Genomic DNA, 24847 nt, shown 5'->3' with positions numbered 1-24847 from the left:
TCCAACAGCTGAAAATGGGGGTGGGGGTTAAAATCAAGGGAGGTGGAAGAGAAGCAGAAAAACAGAGGGAAGGCAGAGGAACAGCAAGAGGAGAAAAAGAACATAAGCTTAAAGTTTATCATAAAACTCAGCAGACAGATGGCCTCATGACACAGGAAGAGGAGCCCCAAGATTTGGGGGCCTCTTTGCAAGTCGGGCAGGACCACATTCACGGCAGCTGCTCTTCAGCGTCATTCTAGGAAACCGCAGCCAGGCCTCAGGGCAGGCGGTTCACGCTTGTTCTCGAACTAGGCAAAGCAGTTATTTCCTGAGGCTCAGCGCTCGCCCCCAAGCTGTCCAGCTGCAGGGACGCCAAGGGCTGAGCTCGACCCACCCTGATCCCCACCCCATGCCTCCTCGGCCCAGCCACAGCCACAAAGGCGGCACTCACAGTTCTAAAATGAGGATGACGTCCGTCTTATTCTCATAAACCTCATGGAGGGTGATGACGTTGGGGTGCTGGATCTCCTTCAGGATGCTGACCTCCCGCTCGATGTCCTCGCGGCTCACGCCCCGCCGGCTGGATTTTGTCCTCCTCTTCTTGATAAACTTGGCGGCATATTGCAGACCAGTGCTTTTCTCCCGGCATTTCTTCACGACTGCAAACTGCCCACTGGAGACAGAGGAGGAGAGGTTACAGGTCATTTCTTTATTGCTCACTGGAAAAGAGAGGATTTCAGCAAGGATGTGGCATGGGGGAGGAGAGGCTGTGGAACTGCGAGGAGGAAAGTCCACAGCGTGGGAAATTAACAAATTAAGCAAGCATATTTCTTATGACATTTTGGTTTCACTGAACCTGTTTCTTTATGAATAAAGTTGCAAGCAGTACAAATTCTTTTCTTGAACTATAGTTTATTGAATGGGTTAATAACGTGCTTTTCTGTGCTTCCTCCCTCCCTCCTGTTTCAGATTCTGGGATAGCAGGAAGGAGCTCCCCGACCTGACCTCCTTCTGACAAGCCTTCTCCTGTATGGCTAGGAAAACAAGGGATCAAGACGGGGGAACTGAGAGAAAACTACATAGGGCCCTGCTTTCAATGACATATTTCTAGGACCAGTATTTATCAGTTGAAACATCCAGAACAACAATGAAAGCTATTTGTTCATACTTCAGGGATTGATAAGCCATATATACTTAACATTTGTCAGTGGCTTTTCCAGCATCACACACTTCCCTCCTTTCCCAAAAATATCTGTAACTAGGGACCCTGCACTTCTGGGGAAGCTGACTCTACCCCCATATATAGATATGCATAGGGTGACTGAGGTTAAGCCAATCAGTGTACTATATCTTCCTGACTCCACTGACAGGCACACGACCTAAGTAAGACCTTTTGGAGAATGCAGAGACAAAGACCTTTTCTGAGACTCTCTTCTGGATGTTAACACTTAACTATATGACCCCAAAAGCCACTTCCAGCCATCTTAGGACTTCAGGAGGAGGTCCACTCTTGGTTTAAAGCCAACCATCACAGAGGCAGAGCCAGTAGAAGAAAAGAAACCAGGTTTGTGGTAACACTGTGAAATGGCTGGATCAACCCTACCCTGAAAGCCATCTGCCCTTGGATTTTTCAGCAACAGAAGCCAATAAATTCTCTTTACTGCTAATGCCAGTTTGATCTGGGTTTTCAATTTCTTGCAGAGGAAAGCATCCTATCGATATATCCTATGCCACAGCATGTAACCAGAGCCTCCTGCCTATATATAAAAGAGTACAATAACAGAGGCGCCCGGGTGGCTCAGTCGGTTAAGCGTCCAACTTTGATTCAGGTCATGATCTCTCAGTTCGTGAGTTCAAGCCCCGTGTCAGGCTTTGTGCTGACAGCTCAAAGCCTGGAGCCTGGTGCCTGCTTCAGATTCTGTGTCTCCCTCTCTCTCTGCCCCTATCCTCCTCTCCCCCCCCCCCCCCCCGCTCTCTCTCTCAAACAAACATTAAAAAAAAGAAAAACATAAAAAAAGAGTACAATAACAGAACTTAACATAAAATAATAAAATAAACACATAAGCAGGTAAAGTCTTGAGAGGTAAGTAAGCTACCCTGAAAGTAACACAAACACAATATGCACACACAACACAAAACCCCTTCCCGTGTCAAAGCTGGCACCCACACTTCTTCCCCAGAGCCCACCCATGACAGGATCTGTGTATTTCTTGGCAGGTGCTGGTGAACTGATATGTAGAAAACTGTCACGGTTACTTTTCACTAGCTTTATTCTCACATGAAGACAAAAGAGAGAGAGAAAATCAAATTAACAGTAACATTTCAATGGTAAAGAAGGGACACTTTACGTTACTCATTTACTTTAGCAGCAGAGGTCAGCGAAGAAAAACACATAGTAAAGGATTATTTTTATACCACTGCCAAATTTTTGCATGACAGGTTATTAATACTCTCTCTCCCCCCGCAGCAGAAGAGCAGAGAGGCTGAAGAATAAATCACACCAGAAAGCTAGCACCAACTGACTGTAAACTCACGATCCTAAAGAGCCGTGGGATCTGTTATGACTTTATTACAACATTTTCTGGGTTTTCTGAAGAGTAAAGAATTGGGCCTTCTCTCTCTTGGAGGGTGGAGGTGAGCAGCAGAGATGGGACTTATGAGGAAAAAAAAAAAAACCCTACAAAACAGCTTGACTATAAAACACCCCTCTCCCAACCGAGTACCCCCGAAGAGGTCCCCGGATGCAGGGTGGGACAGTGCCCTGGCCCAACCCGGGACCTCCAACCCACAGGCAGCTCGTGCTTCCTGGGGCTGGGCCTGTGCGTGCCTCTCACACGGTCACTGCGACTTTTCTCGGGGGCGGTCAAGATTCAAGGTGGACTCATTGGTCTGAATCATGGTGCTTTAAAAAACAAAACCAAAAAGCCAGGCAAGCCACAAAGAACTTAAATGCGAGCCTAAATTCAAAGACTATTCCAAATGTGTTTTTAGTGCCAAATGTTCATGGTGACCTTTCCCCCTTTTTGAAAAAAAAAAAACTTTTTTTTAACGTTTATTTATTATTGAGAGACAGACACAGAGTGCCAGCAGGGGAGAGGTAGAGAGAGGGGGCGACAGTGAATTTGAAGTAGGCTCCAGGCTCTGAACTCACAGAGCCCGACCTCACAAACCGAGATCATGTCCTGAGCCGAAGTTGGTCGCTTAACCAACTGAGCCACCCAGGCGCCCCGACCTTTCCCCTTTTAACTATGGGAAGGTGAAAGCATCAAGGCCTGCCCATGCTAGCGACTGGGCCAAGGTGAGGCACTCAGAAATCCACACGTCAAGGCCAGGAGTGTGTGAATCAGGCCTAAGCTGACCGCGCTGCCCCCATCTGCAGCGACATATCTGGAACCTACTCCCTCACCAGACAATTGATCCCTCACTCACACTTCTGGGTCCCCTGAGGGGAAAGCAGGCAGGGATAAAGGCCAGAGGGTGGGAAAGGACCCCCACCCAAGAGAAGATGTGATTTTAGTGCCCACGGCCGCGGCTAGTGTCCTGACTAACCTTGGCTGCAGGTGGTTGAGAGGGTGTGAACTAATTTTGAGGACTACTCTTCTAGACTCATCTCAATGCTATCTCTTTAAAGACACTTTTCCTGGGGCGCCTGGGTGGCGCAGTCGGTTAAGCGTCCGACTTCAGCCAGGTCACGATCTCGCGGTCCGTGAGTTCGAGCCCCGCGTCAGGCTCTGGGCTGATGGCTCGGAGCCTGGAGCCTGTTTCCGATTCTGTGTCTCCCTCTCTCTCTGCCCCTCCCCCGTTCATGCTCTGTCTCTCTCTGTCCCAAAAATAAAAATAATAATAAAAAAAAAAACGTTGAAAAAATAAATTCAAAAAAATAAAAAATAAAAAATAAAGACACTTTTCCTATTTATCTCCAACTACCCAACCTCTGCCCGCCCCCCACCCCCACCATGCTCCGACTCCGACTGGTGCTTTCTCCGGCACCTGAGTCCACGGAGCACCTCTGATGCTTTCTGCCTGTTTCTTGCCCATTTCCACCCTTCCCCAGAGGGCAATTCCATGAGAACAGAGGCCTGTCTGGCAGACATCTCGTCCCCCGAGGCAGGGGATGCAGAGCTCTTCCAGGAGTTCACGCAGGATGCTTATGTGCTGCTCTTGACCTCTGAGTCTAGAATCCTAAAAACCCGAGGCGTTACCTGAAGACGCGTGCCTGTGATTCGGCAGAATTGTGTGGGGCTGGGAGCACAGGGTGCCTGTCTGAGCTGGTTCCCCGCATACTAGTTGTATTAACTGTGGACTTACATCTGACTTAACGCTCTCTGCCTCAGTGTCCTTATCTGCCAACTGGGTAGAATAACAGCGCCTACCTGGGAGGGTTGTTGGGTGGAAAGGAAGGATTAAATGAGCCTATAGATCATGGAAAGTGGTTAGAACAGTACCTGGCAGGGGTGTCTGGGTGGCTCAGTCAGTTAAGCATCCAACTTCGGCTCAGGTCATGATCTCGCAGTTTGTGAGTTCGAGCCCCATGTGGGGCTCTGTGCTGACAGCTCAGAGCCTGGAGCCTGCTTCAGATTCTGTGTCTCCCTCTCTCTCTGCCCCTCCACTCATGCTCTGTCTCTCTCTCGCTCTCTCTCAAAAATACATAAACATTAAAAAAAAACTAAGAACAGCGCCTGGCAGTATTAAGTCTTCAATAACTGTTTTCTATTATTAACCTTCGACAACTGGTGCTACTGTCATGAGCTTACGGTTTGTGCTTAAAAGCCCAAAGTGCCACTGGTGCTGCCTTCAAAGTATCACCTCTCACGGTGCCTTGGCTAGCCCGAGACCCTCTCAGAGGTGAAACATTCTCTCCTTGAACAAACCCTAGCCAGGCTCCTCTAGGCCCTCTGCTCAGTGACACCCCCAGCTTGGCCTTTAAAGACTTGAACAAACATTAACATACTCAAGGCTGCATCCCTGAGATGACTCTACCCCCCCCCCCCCCCTTAAAGTGCCTGCGGGAGAAAACGCAAGGCTTCCAAAAGAACTGACCATTTCTTCCAGAGGACACCTGAAGATAGGGCTCTGGTCTCCAGCGTTGGGGGGCGGGGGGGGGGGAGCAAACCCAGATGGGTTTCACATGGATCAACCCCCCTCCGGTTATTTGTAAGTTTTCACTGCCCTGACTGTCCTGAGCTCCTGCTCACGCCCCTCTCCAACCCCTCATTCTCCCTTTAAAACACCCAGTCAGTCACCTCTGCACAAACCAAAGTTCGTGCACGTCACACTGGACCCTTCCCTTTTGTGACAGTACGTTGCTGATTAAAATTGGTCCTTTCCACTTTAACCAGTGTCCGGCTTTGTTCATCTGTGACAAGAGGACACACTGCGGAAGTAGGCGTGGTCTGGCCGACCCAGGTCCTGGCTTATGCGGCTCAGAGGGCCACCCCCACCCCCAATCTCCAGGCTTCTCTCTGAAAGCTCAACCTTCTTACCCTCTGGCCTGAGGCAGTGTTCCCTATTTTAATGATTTGCAATTCACCATGAAAATGTATGCTTTAAAAAACAAAAGAAACAAACTAAACAAAGTATCACCTCTCAAAACTGCTGGGGGAAGAGAGCCCTAAAAAGAAAATGAACAGCACAACAGGGCCGTACTGTGTTTAAGTGTGTAAAGCTACGGGCAAACCTGGCACCTGGCTTCATCCTCCAAACACAGCATCCCTGCTGTCCCCACCCCCGCCCCACGTGGAGGGCGAGCTGCTGCCCACAGCAGCCCGGGAAACTGAGTCACAGCTGAGCGAGGGCAGGCAGGAGGCCCACGCGAGGCTACTGGGCCTTAGTGTGCACTCGGTAACTCGTGCCCAGAGCTTTCACAGCAGATCTCCTCTGGCAGGGAGCAAACGGAAGCCAGACCCCTCGGAGAAGAAATTCTTTTCTAAACACTGTAATTTGCTTCATGAGGACTAATTCGAACTGGACTGGCAGTTAACGGCTGCTCCTGACCTCTCTCTTTCCTGGGCAGCTGGCCCTCAGCACACCAGCTGCCACACCCACTCTGGGGGGGTGGGGGGGGGGGGAACAGTTCCTCTTCTCCAATCCCCCTCCCCCAATAAAACAATTGAAAAAAAGGACTCATTTGGGCTTTTTTGGGCCAGGGCTTCTCAATCATGGGATCCCAGAGAAACAACCTAATAACAGCTGCCAGGGTGAGCTCCGGGAAGGGAGGAAAGTAAATGCACACAAAGGAGCAAGGCCACCTGCGTCGCCCGTCGGGGGTTGGGGGGAGGGGGGGGATCGATGGCCTGAGCTCCAGCTTCCCTCCTGTTACAAACCCCGCAGGCTCCTCCGTGACTGACAGCCCCACAGACGGCTGCAGCGATGGTCAGTGGGTGGTAGAAAATCAGTGCGTACCTGCACATTTAAATTGACAAAACAGAATACGGGTTGATCCTCGCTTTTTGCGGGATCCATATTTGCAAATTCACCTACTCGCTAAAATGCACGCGTAACTGCATAATCAACACTTGACAGTGCGTTCACGGTCATTTGTGGATCTGAGGTGTCCAACATTAACATTCCCAGCTGAGGCAGATCAAGGGGACATTCCGCCTTCCGTCTCAGCTTCTGTACCATGTACACATGTCCTCTTAACGGTCTGTTTAGTGCCATGTCTTTGCATTTCTGCTTATTGTTGGTGATATCACTATTTAAAATCAGCCCCGAAGTGTGAAGTCCACTGTTCACAGGCACAGAGGCTGTGATGGCCTTACGGAGAAAACATGTGCCACATAGATAAGCTTTGTTTGGGCAGGAGTATCAGCGCTGTTGGCCATGAGTCCAATGTTAAGGAATCAACAATACATATTACAGAAGTCCCTTTAAGCAGAAACACACAGAAAACAAGGTTGTGCACTGATCCGATGACGGAAATGCTATGACCAGAGGCTCACAGAAACTTAACCCTGTATTTTCTCTAGAACAAATGGGTCAGTATTCGCTAACTCAGTGATTGTGGTAAAGTCACAGAATATCACTACACCGCAAATAATGAGAATCCGACTGGATGTTGTTTTTAAAAAATGTATTGGGGTGCCTGGGTGGTTTAGTCAGTTGAGCGTCCAACTCTTGATTTTGACTCAGGTCATGATCCCAGGGTTGTGAGACTGAACCTCGTGTCAGGCTCTGTGTTAAGTGTGGAACCTGCTTAGGATTCTCTCTCTCTCTCCCTCTCTCTCTCTCTCTCTCTCTCCTCCCTCTGCTCCTCTCCCCCCTGTGCACGGTCTCTCTCTCTCTCCCAAAATAAATAAATAAATAAACAAATGGATAAAATAAAAATATACTAATATTCTCTGTCACCTAATAACTAACAGAACAGCCATCCAAATTCATTTTGACATAAACACTTTCGATTAAATGTAATAAACACGTATTAACTACCAATGGCCAGACTATACAAAACCAATGAGACACATCCCTACTTTAAAGAGTTTGATACTAAAAAAATTTTTTTGATTCAAAAATAATCACAGATTTTATTAAAAGGAGAAAACTTTGGATAAAAGGAGCAAAACTGCAGAAAGAACAACTTGACATCTAATGTCTTTGACTCACTGGTATATCTAATCGAATCACCTTGTAGTCACTCGAAAACTACAACCAGAATTCTATGCAAGGAGCTTTACACATAATTACCTCATTCATTATCACAACCCTATGAGATTCATATCATCATCAACTCTTCCGTCAAGGAAAGAACCAAGCCTTAGAGCGATTTTTTTTCTACTCCCCTCAAATCTTTCAAGCAAGTAAGTGCCACACTTGAGAAGTGAATCCCAAGTGTATTTGCCTCCAACACTCTATCCACTGAACCTCGCTGCTGCCCTGGGCTTGTGTCCATTTGGTTTGAAAGACAGGCCACCGCCCTGTGAAGTTACAGACAGGTCTGGAAATCATTCTAGGAAAGGGCTCTGGGAATGGGAGGCACAAGAGAGGAGGATTGTGGTTAAATACGTTTGGGGAGTGTGGCCTTCTCCTCCCCACTGAAAACTCATTAAGTGTTTTAACCAATGAAAACCACTGTTTTAACATGCTCTGAAGTTCTCTGCAATAAAAAGCAACTCGTGTTTGTGTGTGTGCTTCAGAAGCCCTATACTGACAATTAGCAAGAACCACAGAAGGTTCTCAAGGTCAGCGCACAAGGACGGCAGGCACACATTTGTGAAGCAGGTGGGTTCTGATAGGTCCATGTAGTGCATTAAAAATAAAGCTGTTGGCCAGGTCACGATCTCGCGGTCTGTGAGTTCGAGCCCCGCGTCAGGCTCTGGGCTGATGGCTCGGAGCCTGGAGCCTGTTTCCAATTCTGTGTGTCTCCCTCTCTCTCTGCCCCTCCCCCGTTCATGCTCTGTCTCTCTCTGTCCCAAAAATAAATAAAAAACGTTGAAAAAATTAAAAATAAAGCTGTTGAACTTTGTTTAATTGAGTCGGGTTGATTTTCAAATTCATTTGTCTGTGGGAGTTTTGCTCACTTGGGGAAAGTTGACATCAATGTACAATGACAGAAGCATCACATTCAGAATGGAGAAAGAGCAACCCGGCCCCACGTGACGATGTGTTCTCTCCCTTTGGGTGGGCACCTAGCCCAGGATCTAACATTTTCCTTGTTGACCTTGATCTAGACACCACATGAGAACAAGTTCCCACCCAGGAAGGGGGGTGCAGACTTTTTTTTTTTAAGTGGCTAAAACAGGGGCACCTGGGTGGCTCAGTTAGGTCAGCAACCAACTCTTGATCTCGGCTCAGGTCATGAACTCACAGTTTCTGGGACTGAGCCCCACATGGAGCTCTGCACTGACCGGGAGCCTCTTGAGATTCTCTCTCTCCCTCTCTCTCTCTCTGCCTCTCCCTCACTCCTGCGCGCACTCTCTCTCAAAGATAAATACATATTTGAAAAAAAAATACAGTGGCTAAAACAGCATACAAATTTTTCTTTGATTTTAAATATGTCTCTTCCCAGTATATGTTATTTAAAACATTCTTTATGGTAACTATTGCTGTGAATTCCCTCTATTAATGCTGAAAATAGATCTGGTTTCAATACAACAGATGATAAGCTCCATCTCTCCCTCCTACCAAATCTTTGCAATAAGGTCTCTTTTTTCTTTCTTTCTTTTTTTTAATGTTTATTTATTTTTGAGAGAGGAAGACAGAGTGCCAGTCGGGGGGGGGGGGGGGGGGGAGGGTTGGTGGGCAGGGAGAGGGAGACACAGAATCCGAAGCAGGCTTCAGGCTCTGAGCTGTCAGCACAGGGCCTGACACGGGGCTCAAACCCACAAACTAGGAGATCATGACCTGAGCTGAAGTTGGATGCTTAACTGACTGAGTCACCCAGGCACCCCTGCAACAAGGTTTCTAATTAAGGCAAAATATTTTCTACTTTTGAGTTCATGTATCAACCTCAGCACAATTTTAGTGCTGGCTTATGGGTCATTTGCTTTTCTTGAAGAGCTGTATTGAGAGAGTGGTAGTGGCTTGAATCCTGCCTGAACACTGGAATCACAGGTCTTAAATAAGAGATGAGGTGACAGAAATTATTTTTCAAGGATGAGTTAACATTTATGGCAGGAGAAAAGACCCCAAAGCGTTTACAGACTAATGGGAGAGACGAGCACGTAACACCAGAATACGGGAAGGGCCATAAAAAAGGACGTGGCCACTCTGAACCACCCCAGGGGAGAGTGTGAGGTCAGGAGGCCCAGGCTGTGTTCTGAAGGTTGAGCGCCAGCCAAGGGGTGAAGAAAGCGTGGAGGAGAATGTGTGGAGGAACAGTGTCCAGGAGGAGAAAACAGGAGCTGAGTCAGGGAGGCAGGAAAGAGTCTGTTCATATTTCTGAGAGATGAGGCAATGGTGGAGAAGTGGGCAGGCCCCACAAACTGGGCCATGCCCAGGATACAACAATGCCAGCCCTAACTTTGCCAACACCACGGGAAAGCAGTGACCTCTCTGAGCCTCAGTTTCCCCATCTATGTGAGGGTAACGACAACACAAAATGAGGCCATGCATGTGAGTGTAAGCTGGGTTCTCGAACCACATCGTGCTAGTGTAAAGGATGAAAATTAACAAGATGTCTCAGCTTCAAACTTCTCAAAGGAGCCCAGAAGGCATTGTTTCAGCAGCTGAAAAGCAGCACCAAATTTCTTTTTGGCATTTTTCTATGCAACAACTGTGCGATCTAAGTACTAAATCTCTACGCCTTTTTTCTCCTGTTTAGGACTCAACCATTCTGGATGAGGCCTATTTGATTTGTCCCCTGTGGCCCCCAAAGGACCTTGTGGCTTTGCTTTGATGCTGAAGTTTTTGTCTGTGGCAAAGCAGTGGGAAGCAAACCACCCTTTGTGAAGATGGCCTCGGTCAAAGATGGCCAAAGATGGCCTTCCAGCTCACATGCTCTCCCGCAGTGTGACCTTGTCTCTCCCTATCATGAGGTGGATTCTCATCCTTGTCCCCTGGAATCTGAGCCTTATTTGACCAATAGAATGCAGGAGAAATGATTCTGGGACTTCTGCCTGGTTCTCAGAGCACACACTCTTGGGTGCTCCCACTTGGAACCCCGCCACGATACTGGGAGAAGCCCGGGCTGTGTGGAGAGGCCATGTGGAGGTGTTCCCATCAACAGCTCCCTCTGAGCTGACAGCAGCTTTAACAGGCTGGCCAAGTGAGTGGCTATTGAACATCTGGCTCATTGAGTCTTCAGACGGTGGGGCACCTGGGTGTCTCAGTCAGGTAAGCGTCTGACTTCGGCTGAAGTCATGATCTTGCAGTTTCTGAGTTCGAGCCCAGCATTGGGCTCTGTGCTGACAGCTCAGAGCCTGGAGCCTGCTTCAGATTCTGTGTCTCCCTCTTTCTCTGTTCCTCCCGTCATCATACTCTGTTTCTCTGTCTCTCAAAAATGAATAAATATTTTTAAAAATTTTAAAAAAAGTCTTCAGATGGCTCCAGCCCCACCCAACCACTTAGTGCAACCTGAGAGACCCCAAGCAGGAATGCTCAGGCAAGCCACAGAAGCGTGAGAGATCATAGCAAATTGCTGGTTTATGCTTCCATGATTTTTTTTTTTTTTGGGGGGGGGGGTTGTTACACAGCAACGGACAGGTGGGACAGCCAATAAAATATTTCGGATGGTGGGTTTGGCCCATGACCTAGAAAGCCGTGTGGAGGAAGGACTCGATACTGGGGGGTGAGAGGCCAGCAGGTGACCGGGATCCCAGACCGGCCTAACGGGAAGGCATGGGAAGGCACAAGAACGCCCAAGCCATGTTGAGCGCAGGTCCCACCCTGAAACACAGAACCTACTGCCCCGACAAGACTCAGTGCACACGCTGCTCCCTCATGTCCACGTGCCCAGGGAATTCCCACGGTGACTGCCACCTGGAGATGAGCGCATGTGAGGAGAACGCACATTGCCCTGCCCGGTGGAAGCCCCCCCTTCCATCCCAGCCCACCAGTGCCCGGATTTCAGCAGATGATGACAGCTAACCCATCTGGGGACCGCATACTTCAGCACCAAGTTCAATTCCCTTGGAAGGCTTCTGGGTGCGGCCCACACTCCGAACTGCCTCTCTCTGCCCTTTGAGAAGCTGCACACGACAGGCAGGCAAAACACTTTTTAGAAAAATTCAAAGCTGGTGATGATGCTGCTGATGCAGATAGTGAAAGTGATCAAAAACACACAACCCCTCAAAAACTATTTGACATTGCTACCGGGGCTCGGTCAAAATGGCACATGATTGGAAGAACGGGGTTCCCCCAACCAATGAGAAAGCAGCGCAGGTTGCCAGGGTACGGACAGGGGAGGGGCAGAGTTTACCAAGGGCATAAACACCAGCATGTCGCCCCGGGAACCAGAGCAACACAGGAGTCAGGAGTGAGATGCAGAACTCGAGGTGACGCCTACGGGCGGCCAGGAGATGTAAAAGCAATGCAGCGGGAGGAGGCCCGGGGCAGAGAGTGGACCCCTTGGGAGAGCACCCTCCTGGAAGCCAGGACCACACAGAGAAACCCACGCCCAGGAGAAGACAGCAAAAGCCTGGACCCAAGGCAAGGGTGGCCAAGGATCTGGCTTCTAGCAGAAGCACGGTGCTGCCGGTGGGTCAAAGAAGCCAGAGTATCGGGCGGCTCGAGCAGCCTCCTTATAATTAAGGAGTTAGCAACCCCAAGCAGGTGAGGACTCAGAAATAAGAAAGATTAGAAAATCAGCAGTGCATGTTTTTACTCATCCCATTTGTCCCTAGGACACCTCTCTGGACGGGGAAGGTCTGAGATCCATCTGGAAGAGCGTTTCTCAAATCAAGAGATGCTACTCGGAGAAAGGGTTTCACAGCCAAGCAGGTGAGGGAAAACTGTGTGAAGAGGGTCCCACAGGTCTGTATGAAAAGACTCAGCTGACTGCTGTCTCCAAGAGCGGGTATACAGCATTCAACGTTTCAGAGGCTTTCGGTCAATAACCACAAAACCCTTTTGTGATTGTTTTGCTTGTTTTTGTTGTTGTTGTTTTTGTTTTGTTTTTTAATTCTTTTTTTAATGTTTATTCACTTTTGAGAGACAGAGTGTGAATGGGGGAGGGGCAGAGAGAGAGAGGGAGACACAGAATGTGATGCAGGCTCCAGGCTCTGAGCTGTCAGCACAGAGCCGGACGTGGAGCCCGAACCCACCAACCATGAGATCATGACCTGAGCCGATGTCGGACGCTCAACGGACTGAGCCACCCAGGCGCCCCTTGCTTGTTTTTTGTCATGGAGCATTTTGAAGTCGCATTTTCTTCGGAAAGTTTGCTTTAGTCTTCTCTCCCAGTTAGTTTCTTCATCAGAGCTGGGACTGGACTCTGTATGCACAGTTTCCCTTTAATTTTCAACACAGAGCCACACTCTGAGGTTATTTCCTAAGGCATGGCCCCGGTCAGGCTGCTTCCTCCTTGGTGCCAGGCAGCTACGTGCAGAGATGGCACTGGGAGCGTTCAGACCCTCAGAAGGGTGGGGGCCCACTAAGTCAGGCCGGGGCGAGGAAGCCGCCCACCGCTTTGGGGTGGCTGTTCCTCTGCCTCCTTCAGGCTGTTGGTCTGGCAGCTTAGAGGAGACAGGCAAATGCACGATGGTCTCAGTCCTGACACAGGCCCAGTACCATTTGAGACGAATTTTTCTCTTCTTTCAGGTGGTCCATTGGGTTGGGTAGTTTTGATAGGAACTGAGAGCTGGCAGGGGAGCTGTGGAGGGTAGAGGCCCCGAGGCAGGGCGCAGTACTATTTGCCGGTGGGTTTATTTTTTTTATTTTTTATTTTTTTTTTAGTTAACGTTTATTTATTTTTGAGACAGAGAGAGACAGCAGCATGAACAGGGGAGGGGCAGAGAGAGAGGGAGACACAGAATCGGAAGCAGGCTCTAGGCTCTGAGCCATCAGCCCAGAGCCCGACGCGGGGCTCGAACTCACGGACTGCGAGATCGTGACCTGAGCTGAAGTCGGACGCTTAACCGACTGAGCCACCCAGGCGCCCCTGCCGGTGGGTTTATAGGACAACTCCTGACCCTACTCCACTTTGGACCATGGGAGCCATCACCAAAAGGGTGTGGCAATGACGGGAAGGAGCCCTGACCCTGCAAACCTCTTAGAGTGAGTCCTCAGCAGCCTCGCGGGCCCTTGATTTACACGCGCCTAGAAGCAATGCTGCCATCTTGTTCTGGGGGCCCTTCCTTTGGTTACTGTCACTTGTGGCCATACATCATCTTGCCTGATTCAGATACGGTCTGTGACTTTTGGAATTTGTACCTCACAGTGACGAACAGGACATCTCCATATAACAGGGTTGCGAGTGCTCTGTATGATGGACAGAGGTGTGTAGAGTGAGTGGGGGCCCCGCTCTAGCTGAGGGCTGGGGGAGAACTCCACCTAATCCACTCAGCACCACCCGGGCTACCAAACTCAGGGCTGGACACAGACATGTGCTTGGTGTTTGTTTTTTGTTTTTTTAAGCCGAAGGGAAAGGAAGGAAGAAAACAAGTATCAGGACAGTGCCATCTGATACAATCTAAAGAGAACCTTCACCAGACAAATAAAACAAACAACAACACTCCAAACATTCGGTCCAAATATAGTTAAGTCCCACAGTGGGACCAGGATTGCCCTTCGAGTCCAGTATTCTGGAGAGTACAAGGCCCTTATAAGGAAAGGGTGTCATGCCAGGCCAGGATCAGCCCTCCCATTTAATCAATGGTGACCTCGACAGGTGACTGCAGACGTGGGCTTCCCGCCCCCAGAGTGTGTTCAAACCACAGTGGGGGTTTGGGTGCCCTGCTGAGACTCAGAGGGGTCAGTCCCTTATTTGTTCATTCTGACTTCGGCAATGCTTCCCCTGGGATCAGTCCCAGTGTTTGTTCACCCTGATTTTGTCATATCATCCCTATTCAGCTTCTGGGCTAAAGTGAACTGGGTCATAAGGTACGATCTGTCCTCCAGGCAGCAAGCTCCTCTCAGGGGGAAAGAGCTGAAAAAGAGAGCAGTAGGTTCATATAACTTTATGGGGAAAGAGAAGAAATACAGGAGCTGAGCTGAAGTCCCTTCTCCCGTGACTGAAAAAGAAAGTCAGTTTCATTCATGTGGAGATTCAAGATAGGGAAAGCCAGCCAAAGGTAACATGAAAAGTAAAGTTCAGCCGAGACTAATGGGCACAGGTTGTAATTGTACAACCATAGCACCCAGTTGCATCGAAACAACGAAGCTTCCAGAAACTGTGATAGTCCTCCCAGACATGGACTCTGCCCGGTTCTGGAACATGCGAGACGCTTCACAAAGATGTCTGGATGTTTGCACATCTTCCTTCTCAGCTTAGGTAGAAGTTCTATCTGCCTGTGTGCTTTCACGGACAGGTCTGGTAGACGTGCTGCCGAGGGGAGCACGTCACAGGCAGGTCTGGGCCCCCCTCCCTCCGCCATGCTTTGTCATCAGAAGAATTAGCTCCGCCTTATCCCCAAAAGCCAGGTCTATATTGAGGAATATGGACTTGAGTGACCTTGGAAGAAATTGAAATAAGCTTGGCATCATGTGGCTTTCGGCACAGCCTGAGGACCGATGTGCTTGGGAGACGCTGGACACAGGCCTGTCTGGCTCAGGAGACTGACTACAACGGAGGATAGTGGCTTCTTCATGGTGTTTCTTCCCAGGGCCTGCAAGAGTCCCGGACCCAGGTCTCTAAGAGGCACTTAGCAGTTGTCTGGCTCTCGGCCCGGCCGAGAGGAATCCTTTCCACAGCGCTCTTGGCCAAGTCCTTTCCCGTGATGCCTACAGATCCATCACCTTGGCTCTGAATCAGGTGGGGACTCACCTCACAGAGGAAGTCTAGGGAGAGGAGAAAACAGGCACTGAGGGGGTCACTTCAGGCCAGCAAGGAGAGGCTGGCGGGGAAAGTCACTGCTGGAGTTACCTGAAGAGACAGCCACGAAGATAAAACTGAAAGATGATAAGTTAAGGAGAAACCAGAGCTCCCGGGAAGTCTGAGTCTCCCCTCAGGGGAAGCAGAACACCCTGGAAGCCTGCCACGTGGGCTGACCTCACCCCTGTGATCGGACCCGAGCAAGCACGAAGCTTATTATCAGAGGCAGGGGAGGGCTGTGAATCCCACGGCCAGGAGACCCAACACACACATGACGTCACTTCTCCCAGGAAGTGGGGTTTCTGAGGCACAGGTGACACTAACCAGGTCTTAGGTCAAACACTACAGAAAATGAACACACCTCGCGTGTATGAGGTATGAAAGTGATACCTCCTGAAGCAGGGATTGCAAACCCATTCACCTTTCTGTGTGTGTGTGTGTGTGTGTGTGTGTGTGTGTGTGTGTGTTGGGGCGGGGGGGGGGGCAGCGGGGAGGTGTCACTTCCTAAGAAAATGTGGAATCTGAATTCAGGGGGAGCTCTGTCTTATGAAAACACAAATTTCTGGCAGGCAGGGGAGGGAGGTATTGCAGAACTGAAGGGGGGCTGACCTCTGCAAAGGCCCCTGTCGAGGTGTGGTGGGAAGTCCTTCGTTAGCTGCCTGTGGCGTGGGGGGCTGCGGGTCCCTGCTCCCCTCCCCACACCCATGGCCTCTGACTCTGCAGAGCCTCCCCTGAGGGCCTGCATGGTCTTACCACTCCGATCACCAGCTTGTCCCTATATGCATTCCCATGAAAACAGTTTAAAGATCCAACCACAATTCCCAGGCAGGTAATGAGGCCCAAAGAAAACAAGGGCTACGGGCCTGGAGCAACAAACAATCTAACGCACTCATGATGCCCTAAGGCAGGCGCACCACCCCGAGCCACTAGTTTAAGTTTTCCACTCTAGGTGCTGGAGCTTCTAGCCCAACTCCAGAAGTGGCTTCTAGCCACTCTGGGGCTTCTAGATCAACTCCAGAAGTGAGGGCTGCCCGTCTCCGCTAAAGCTGGGTGGCATCATGGCATCAGTGAGCTCTGGGAGGGAGTTGGTGCTGGCTAAAAAGCTGTAAAAGGTCAGTACATACGATTTGAAGGTTATTTTCCGCTTAATAGGCAAGTGAATGGCACAAAAAAAGAACCCATGTTTCCAGCTAATCAGGAGTCATTAGGCATTTATGAGAGCTCTATCACCAGTTACTTTGGAACCACAAAGAAGTTACACTGGGCTTACCAGATGCACTTCCAGAAGTTACACTGGGCTTACCTACACTGCACTCTACCAATAGGTGAGCTTTAAAAAAAATGTTCATATCATATTTGTGCATACGATTTTTATGCAAATTAACACCCCAGAACCTACTATGGTGCATTCGAAAAAATTTCTGAATTAATACAGTTGACCCTTGAATAACACAGGAATTGGCACAGCAACCCAACCCCCACAGAGCTGAAAATCTAAGTATTAACTTTGACTCCCCCAAAACGTAACTATCAATAGCCTACTGTTGACCAGAAGCCTTACACACAGTTGATTCACACGTTTGGGATATCATATACGGGATTCTTAAAGTAAGCTAGGGAAAAGAAAATGGTACTCAGGAAATCATCAGGAAGAGGCAATACATTTCTAGTACTGCATTGTATTTATTGGGGGGACAAAAAAGCTCACACATAAATGGACCCACACAGTTCACACCTGTGTTGTACAAGGGTCGGCTGTGCCGGTTGACTCAATCGCCTTATCTGTCACCTTAAAACTATATGCTGACTACCTACCTATGGAAACATTTATTTCCACTGAACCTCTGGACGTGGTTGAACAGTTGCTCCAGTAATTAGAAATATCACAAAAGATGTCCATTGTTTGTTTTAAGAACATTCTAGCTCTGGGCAGTCCCTGTGCATTCACTTTTCTCCAGCATTCACCAGGCTCCAGCCATGTGCTAGGTCCCAATAGGCCCCCTAGGAGTTGCCCACCTGCCTCAGAAGCTCGTCAAGGGGACAATCAGTGTATTTGATCTTGTACACTCATTTGAAAACCAAAGGTATATTATAGTCTTCATATGGGCTACTGATACCTAAGGGAATTCTCCCGGGCTCCTTGGAGCTAAGGTCTCCTCAGGGCTAAGTGCTTTGCATAAGCAGATGCCTTATGCCATAACTTTAGGTAAGTGGGCAAACTGAAGCACAACCTAAATATTTTTTAAATAAGAATTTTCCATAGTCATTAAGCAATCTGTAACTGGCCCTTGAGAAATCAATGCAGTCTGCAAAGCCCATGAGGTCAGATTTCTAAAGAATGGAAAATGGGAAGGCAAGACTCATGATCTTGTATGAATACAATAAAACGGCACACATTATTCAGGAAGCTCAAATAAACTAAGCTTTAAGAAAGAAAAAAACAACAACACATAACAGAAGATGGACAGAAAAGGACTAAGAGTGGCTGGTCAGAGTCGATGGTGTGATAGACATGTAGGAAAAAAAATGAATTCTTTTGAGCTTCCATTTTTTTCATGTGTGGGGTCAACGAACTTTACTCAGTTCGTGGAACTGACTAAAGGTGGAACTAACTAAAGCTTGAGTTTAGAACAAAAGATAATGAAAGATTGTCTGGTTGGGCATTTACAAGAAATTCAAGTCTGCAGGTCTGAGCAAGTCAAACCCGAGGGTGGCCGAAGCAGTCTCAAATCTTTGCTGGCAATCTTGGACAAATATTAAGGAATGACGCTATGCTGATGTTCAAAAGAGGACCAAACTGGCTCTGTTTTTTAAGATCAATCAGCTTGTTCATTAGTCTCCAGCAAAAATTGAGAATCAATTATTGATCAGATGAATTAAAAACAGCAGGTGATCAACAGCACAATCAGCAAGAACATTCTCCCTGCCTCTGTTTGGGTTGGTAACAACACAGGCAGGAATGGGAAATAATATAGACCAAAAAAATATTTTGATTTCCACAAGGCCTGTGACATAATTCTTCACGATATTTTTGTAGATGAAATGGTGAATCACCATGTGGCAGGCGAGAGGGCTCCTGAGTTTAGCACTGTCCTAGATAAGCTGTTTCTCAGTGTATTAGATGAAGGCATACTTACTGCATTTTTTAATAACCACTCTAAGAGGAATGACTAGAGAACTGATGGAACCTAGGATCTAAATTATCCCAGCTGGCTGAATAACCAAACTCATAAGAGAGATAAACAGAAATCCCTATATCTAAGTTCAGAGAAATTCACCTCACACGACAGCAGCTCATACAGAAAATACCTAACTAGTTGATCACAAATGACACAAGCCACATCCCTGCTGACATCATGGGTACAGCACCAGCATGTTTTAGGGGTACCGCACTCCTGCACTCAGCCTGTCTGGGCCCCACACTGGGCACTTCCACATGGTAAGAAAGATGGAAACAGTGTAGGTGGCAGTGGGAGGGGCGGGGACAGGGCAACAGGGAGGTTCTGCTTCTGGGCACGAGAACTGTCGCTATCTGAAAGGTTGTCAAAAGGAATTAGGCCATTAGCCAGGAATGAGTGGAAGGTGGGATAATGGTCTCTTAGGTCCCTCCCAACTTTAAGATTCGGTACAGAAATCAAGGCCCTGCCTTACCATTCTCCTCACTTAACTGAAAGGAAACATATCGTTCAGTAGTGTTAGAATCCTATGATGAATTACATTTCCTGAATCTCTATTACCCTAATGATCTTCCCAGATTGAAACTTGAAAATCCATATTGCCATCAACTTCTCTAGATTCGTTTTAGAAATAGATTTGACACACATGTGCCTTAAGATTAACTTTGCAATGTGACAGAGAGTCCCCTTAACCTGAGCAGAAATGTATTGTGTGCAGGGTAGAGTGCTAGGCCACAAGATAGCAGTACCGGATGCTGACCCCCCTCTGCCATCTATCAGTGGGAACACTGACCATTCTGTACCTCTTCTGAGCCTCAGCATGATCATTTAGGAAATTAAAAAAAAAAATTGAGATTAATAATGTTTAACTTACAGGACTGCTCTAAGATGTAAAAAGATGTAATTGTGTCTTATGTACTCCATACTACCAAACAAATATAACATCAATATTTGGAAATATTGAATAACCTCACAGCTGGGAATAAAACCACTGTCTCCATTTCCAAAGATTCCTAAATGGGTTCCATCCAGTCAGTCTCTAATAAGGGATGATGAAGGAAGAAAAGTATTCTTTTAAATAGGATTTAGAAACAGCCAGTTCGAGTCTTCCAATACTAATTTAAATATCTAGATAGATAAAATTAATCTTCTGCGTGACATTATGACTCATAAACTGTGGAGGCAAAGGGCCTGGTTTTGAATCCTGGCTTTGCCACTTACTAGCTGTGTGATCTTGGGCAAATTTTCAACCTCTCTGTGGCTCAGGTTTCTCATCAGTAAACTGAGCATAATAACTGTACCTACGTTAAACAGTTGTTGTAAGGGATTAAATGAGTTATACAAGTCAAGATCTTTCAATATGGCCTGACTCATAATATAGACCACCTGCTTGCTACTGTTACTACAATTATTATTATTGTATGTGTTTGCTTAAAACCACCTACATCTCTTAGGCACATGCTGAGGCTCATATATTGTCCTTTTACAGAAAATTAGAGAAGGTAAAACCAATCCAGTTCTTCCCAATCCTGTTCTGGAGCAGCCATCTTGGGCACATGCTGCTGAGTCTATCTCCCACAAAGCCTGCTGGCTTCAGAATATCTCAGCATGAGGGGATGGTGCTGACTGCTCGGGTTAATGAAATACTGAAATATTCAGGGTACAGAGAAGGGAACCATGAATGGCAGATTTCTACACCCGGAGTCCTTCATTAATATTGTGAAGTCTTTCTGGCCTAACAGTCTCAGGAGTGAGTGGATGGTCAAATTCTATGAGGCAACCTTACCTCAGGAGGGTTATAGGCTATTGATCTATCTCTTGGACAGCTTATGGAGCAGAGGTTCTAACTGAGGCCATCTGGGGCTGTTGCTAACTCAAGTTTGCATGTGTTCCAAGAAGACTCAAATTTCTCCAGTTAACTTTGCAACTTTGATCATTCAAGCCTAACATGTATCATGCACCAGAAAAATAAGATTAGCATCCTCCAGAAATGCTCCCTGTTGGAAAACAAAGCATTAAAAGGAAAATTTAAATCTGCAAAGAAAGTAGAGAATTATCTGATCTTGTTTTTTCTTCCATTATTATTTTGCATGTGTGTGTGTTTAATTCCAGGATGATTAACATAGTGTTGTATTACTTTCAGGTGTACAATACAGTGATTCAACACTTCTATACATTACTCATGCTCATCAAGGTAAGTGTAATCTCTTAATCCCCATCACCTATTTCACCCATCCCTCCACCCACTGTCCTTCCGTAACCATCTATTTGTTCTCTATAGTTAAGAGCCTGGTTTTTTGGTTTGTCTCTCTTTTTCCCTTTGTTAGTTTGTTTTGTTTCTTAAATTCCACATATGAGTGAAATCATATGGTATTTGTCTTTCTCTGACTTATCTCGCTTGGCATTATACTCTTTAGCTCCATTCATGTTGTTGCAAATGGCAAGATTTCATTCTTTTTCATAGCTGGATAATATTCGTGTGTGTGGGTGTGGGTGTGTGTGTGTGCGCGCGCGCGCGTGTGTGTGTGTGTGTGTGTGTATACACAGACACACGCAGACACACACGCACACATATATATCCCGCATCATCTTCATCCATTCATCTACCGTCATTATGGACCCCCTTGGGTTGCTTCCAAAATTTGGCTATTGTAAATATTGCTGCAATAAACATAGGGGTGCATATATCCTTTCAAGTTATTGTTTTCCAAGAAATATATTAATTTATACAACTCAACACCAAAAAACCCCAAATCCAATTCTTCCATTATTATTAATGTAAATGTGAAATGCTACTATCTATTGACTATGAAGGCAGGAAACACCAAGGAAAGCTTCATGCCTGAGAGTTAGCTTTGAAACTGTCCACATGAGCCTGACAACGATGAATCAGGCAACATGTACAGCTACTAGAACATCCCATATTTCCCAAATCTCTGCTTTTGGATCTGCCTACAAATCCATGGAACTCACATGGTGTGGGTGAGGAGGGAGTTCTGAACCTGCTAGAACTCATGCCTTCCCTCTCTCTTCCTCCAGCAAATGTTTACTGAAGGGATGGATGAATCGATTTGTTCAGCCCTGGAACTCCAAATTTTTCTGCTTAATTTTTGATGCATTGGCCCAATCACTGTATTAACAAACCATAGAATGTAACTTTTAGGGTGCTGAATTAACTTTAAAACTCTTATCTCTAGGGACCCCTGGGTGTCTCAGTTCCTTGAGCATCCAACTCTTGGTTTCAGCTCAGGTCATCATCTCACAAGCCCCGTGTCAGGCTCTGCACTAAACAGCAAATTAAATAAATAAATAAATTTTTAAAAATTTATTATGCCATATTTTACTTATCTCATGGGGGGGATGAGGCTTAAACCCCAGCGTGTGCTTTGCACCCACAACCATCTCTGGTGTTTTTTTTTTAAATTTTTTTTAATGTTTATTTATTTTTGAGAGAGAGAGAGAGAGAGGCAGGGAGAGGGAGGGACAGAGGATCCCAAGCAGGTTCCATACTGTCAGCACAGAGCCCGACATGGGGCTTAAACTCAACAAACCATGAGATCATCACCTGAGCCAAAGCTGGATGCTTAACCCACTGAGCCACCCAGGTGTCCCCCGTACATCTCAATTTGGACTCTCCATACTTTTTAAGTACTCCACATCCATAAGCGGCCTGTGACTATTGTGTCAAACAGCCCAGCTTCAGGCTAATTTTATAGCTATCATATAAAACTGGGACATAGCTTGATTATTTTATTTATAGAAGGAAAGTGGAAAGGATACTTGTGGAGTCACTGGGAGGTGAAACATTGCTAATTTAGCACATGAATCATTGAAAGATGAAAGATACTACCACTGACCTTATTAGAATAATAATAGGGACCAAAAAGTATCCTGGCAACCCAGACTATGTATTCTAGGTATTTTTATCTTAAAAATATGTGATTATACTGGGGCGCCTGGGTGGCTCAGTTGGGTAAGCATCTGACTTTGGCTCAGGTCATGATCTCACGGTTCATGGGTTCATGCCCCACATCATGCTCTCTGCTGTCAGCACATAGCCCACTTCAGATCCTCTGTCTCCCTCTCTCTGCTCTCTCGTAGGCACGCACACACGTGCGCTCTCTTTCTCAAAAATAAAAAATAAATAAACATTTTTAAAAATACATGATTACACTTTCAACTCTTCATTTATTTGTGCTAAAATGGTTTTCTTTTTAAACATACTCAGCCGTATGGAGCACGGAAGTCAATTGGACAACCCACATGCTCTAACAAGCATTCGTGTACTTGAAGGCATTTACCAAATCTCCTTCCAGCTTCTCTAGCAAATTCTTCTTCCTGCAGACAAGCTTATGGCTCCAGGAAGGATTTCTATGCAGCAAGATTTCCATGCAGATTTCTACGCAGTTCTTACCCCAGTGAGAAATACAGATTATGACCCAACTATAAAAGTTTGATCCTATTTGGTAAGCTGACTTTGTATGTGATCTTATTTTTTCAGTTTCCCCCTCCTCCTGCCCAAGGACTGAAGCAAAGGAAGGAGAGCGTGATAGTGAGAAAATGGTGGATGGACTGGAAGTTTCCTGGGAGGCCAAGTTGGTCAGGGCAGAAAGTGCGGACAAGTCAGTGGGGGGGAGGAGCCATGTGAGTGGCTGTTGGAAATGGAGATTTGGGTTATTTGGTTGATGGCTGTGGAGCAGAGGAAGAGTTATTGGTAATGAGGCAGCCCCAAACTAGGAAGCAGAGTAATGGTTACATCATCTGCAAGGAAATAAAAGTTGCTGACAGGATGGCAGGGGGAGGTGAAAGAGAAGTCTGCATGCCCAGATTTTCACTGCTCACAGACATCTGCCCTCTCTCTGCACCATATTTTTTAAATACAGGGCTGATTCATTTCTCCCTCACTTGTGAGACATCACAGTACTGATGCCCATGACTTCTTGCTGCTGAAAGTCATAAGCATTAACAAACCCATGAGGTGAGATTCACAGGCACTTCTGCAGAGAGTGCCTCACGTTCCACCCAAAGGGGAGGGTTAAATATGCTGAGGTACAATAGGGATCTCTACTCTCTACCTAAATCCAGGTGATTGCTACCCACATTCATTCCTGCTTTCATTCAATGAACATTTCTTGAGCACTGGCTCTGTGTCAGACACAGCATGGTGTTTGGGGTTTTATCCCCCCTAAAATATTTCCTAAAATGTCTTAAAACATCCAAAATATCACCAAAAAAGGGGGAATGCAGAACGAAATGTTGTTCTTCCCTCTCCTGGCTGAAAATCACAATCTCTAGGAGTCTTTCTCTCTGTTTACCATTCCTTTGCTTCCTTCCTTCTCCCTATTAAATAATAGAAAGATAAGTGTCATGCCATTCTAAAGGCGGCCAACTATTATGCACCACTGATCTGGAGAAGACAGTCCCAAGATCCTAGGGTTGGGCTACTTCTTGACAGAGCAGGAACATTCTATGCGGCTATAGCTCTGGTCAACAATACTCCTTACGACACAGAGACCCCATTAGAGGTGGGGGCAGTCAGCATAGTAGGGAGAAAATAGTTCCATGGTAGGGGAAAAAATAGTCCCATGGTAGGGAGAAAATCTTCATGGTCGTGAACATGGCAGAAGGAACACAAGTGGAGTGTCAGTCTCAACAAACGTGCCAGCCACTCCTGGCCACATTTTTTAGGATTTGTCCTCTCTACTGAAGAGCAGTGAAGAGTGTCACGGAACGTCAACCATTACTGGGCCCCAAAAAGCTAGATGCTACAGTCCTGGAGCCTCTAATGATTGCCATTTCTCTCCTGGTGTTTTTATGACACATCCAGCCTTTTAACTCACTCCACCTCGTTATCGACTGAACTGTGTCCCCCACCCCCCAAAATTCATGTATGGAAGCCCTAACCCCAGTGTGATGGCATTTGGAGGTGGGGCCTCTGAGAGGTAGAGTCTGGGATTAGGGCCCGTAGTAGGAAAGAGATCTGCTCTCTCTCTCTCCCTCCCTTTGTCTCTGCCACGTGAGGACTTAGCAGGAAGGCAGCCATCTGCAATCCAGAAAGAAAACTCTCGCCAGAACCTGACCACCCTGTACCCTGATCTCAGACTTACAGCCTCCCCAGCTGTGAGAAAACACACTTCTGTTGTTCCAGCCGCCCAGTCTGTGGTATTTTGTTATGGCAGCCCAAGCTGACTGACATTCACGTCGAACCTCACTCTACTCTGCTTTAAATCACTTCTTGGTACAATGAGAAAGGGTGCCAAGATTCTAACAATTCCTTCACTATGAC

At 47.0% G+C, this 24847-nt stretch overlaps 1 protein-coding gene and 1 long non-coding RNA gene across 10 annotated transcripts in view; one reads left to right on the top strand and one right to left on the bottom strand.

The window, feature by feature from the left end:
• The window catches only part of DAPK1 (death associated protein kinase 1), a 188760-nt gene that overhangs the window by 88332 nt on the left and 75581 nt on the right, over positions 1-24847 (bottom strand). For all 8 annotated transcript variants that reach the window (XM_019423488.2, XM_019423481.2, XM_019423480.2 and 5 more), the window contains exon 3: positions 431-652. In XM_019423488.2, the coding sequence (XP_019279033.1) occupies positions 431-652 (222 nt within the window). The remainder of the gene's footprint in view (positions 1-430; positions 653-24847) is intronic.
• On the top strand, positions 11860-22999 carry LOC109251683 (uncharacterized). Of its 2 annotated transcripts, XR_008424179.1 has the most exons (4): positions 11860-12186; positions 12258-12354; positions 20705-20755; positions 22790-22999. It is a non-coding gene; the product is annotated as an uncharacterized LOC109251683 (long non-coding RNA). The 2 variants fall into 2 exon arrangements; XR_002073628.2 differs by having other exon boundaries at positions 11860-12354.

The sequence above is a fragment of the Panthera pardus genome, unplaced genomic scaffold (assembly GCF_024362965.1).
Source record: "Panthera pardus isolate Hobbes unplaced genomic scaffold, ASM2436296v1 HiC_scaffold_20, whole genome shotgun sequence".
Classification (NCBI taxonomy): Eukaryota; Metazoa; Chordata; class Mammalia; order Carnivora; family Felidae; genus Panthera; species Panthera pardus.
The sequence above is the reverse complement of the archived record's forward strand: the minus strand, read 5'-3'. Positions and strand labels throughout refer to the sequence as shown.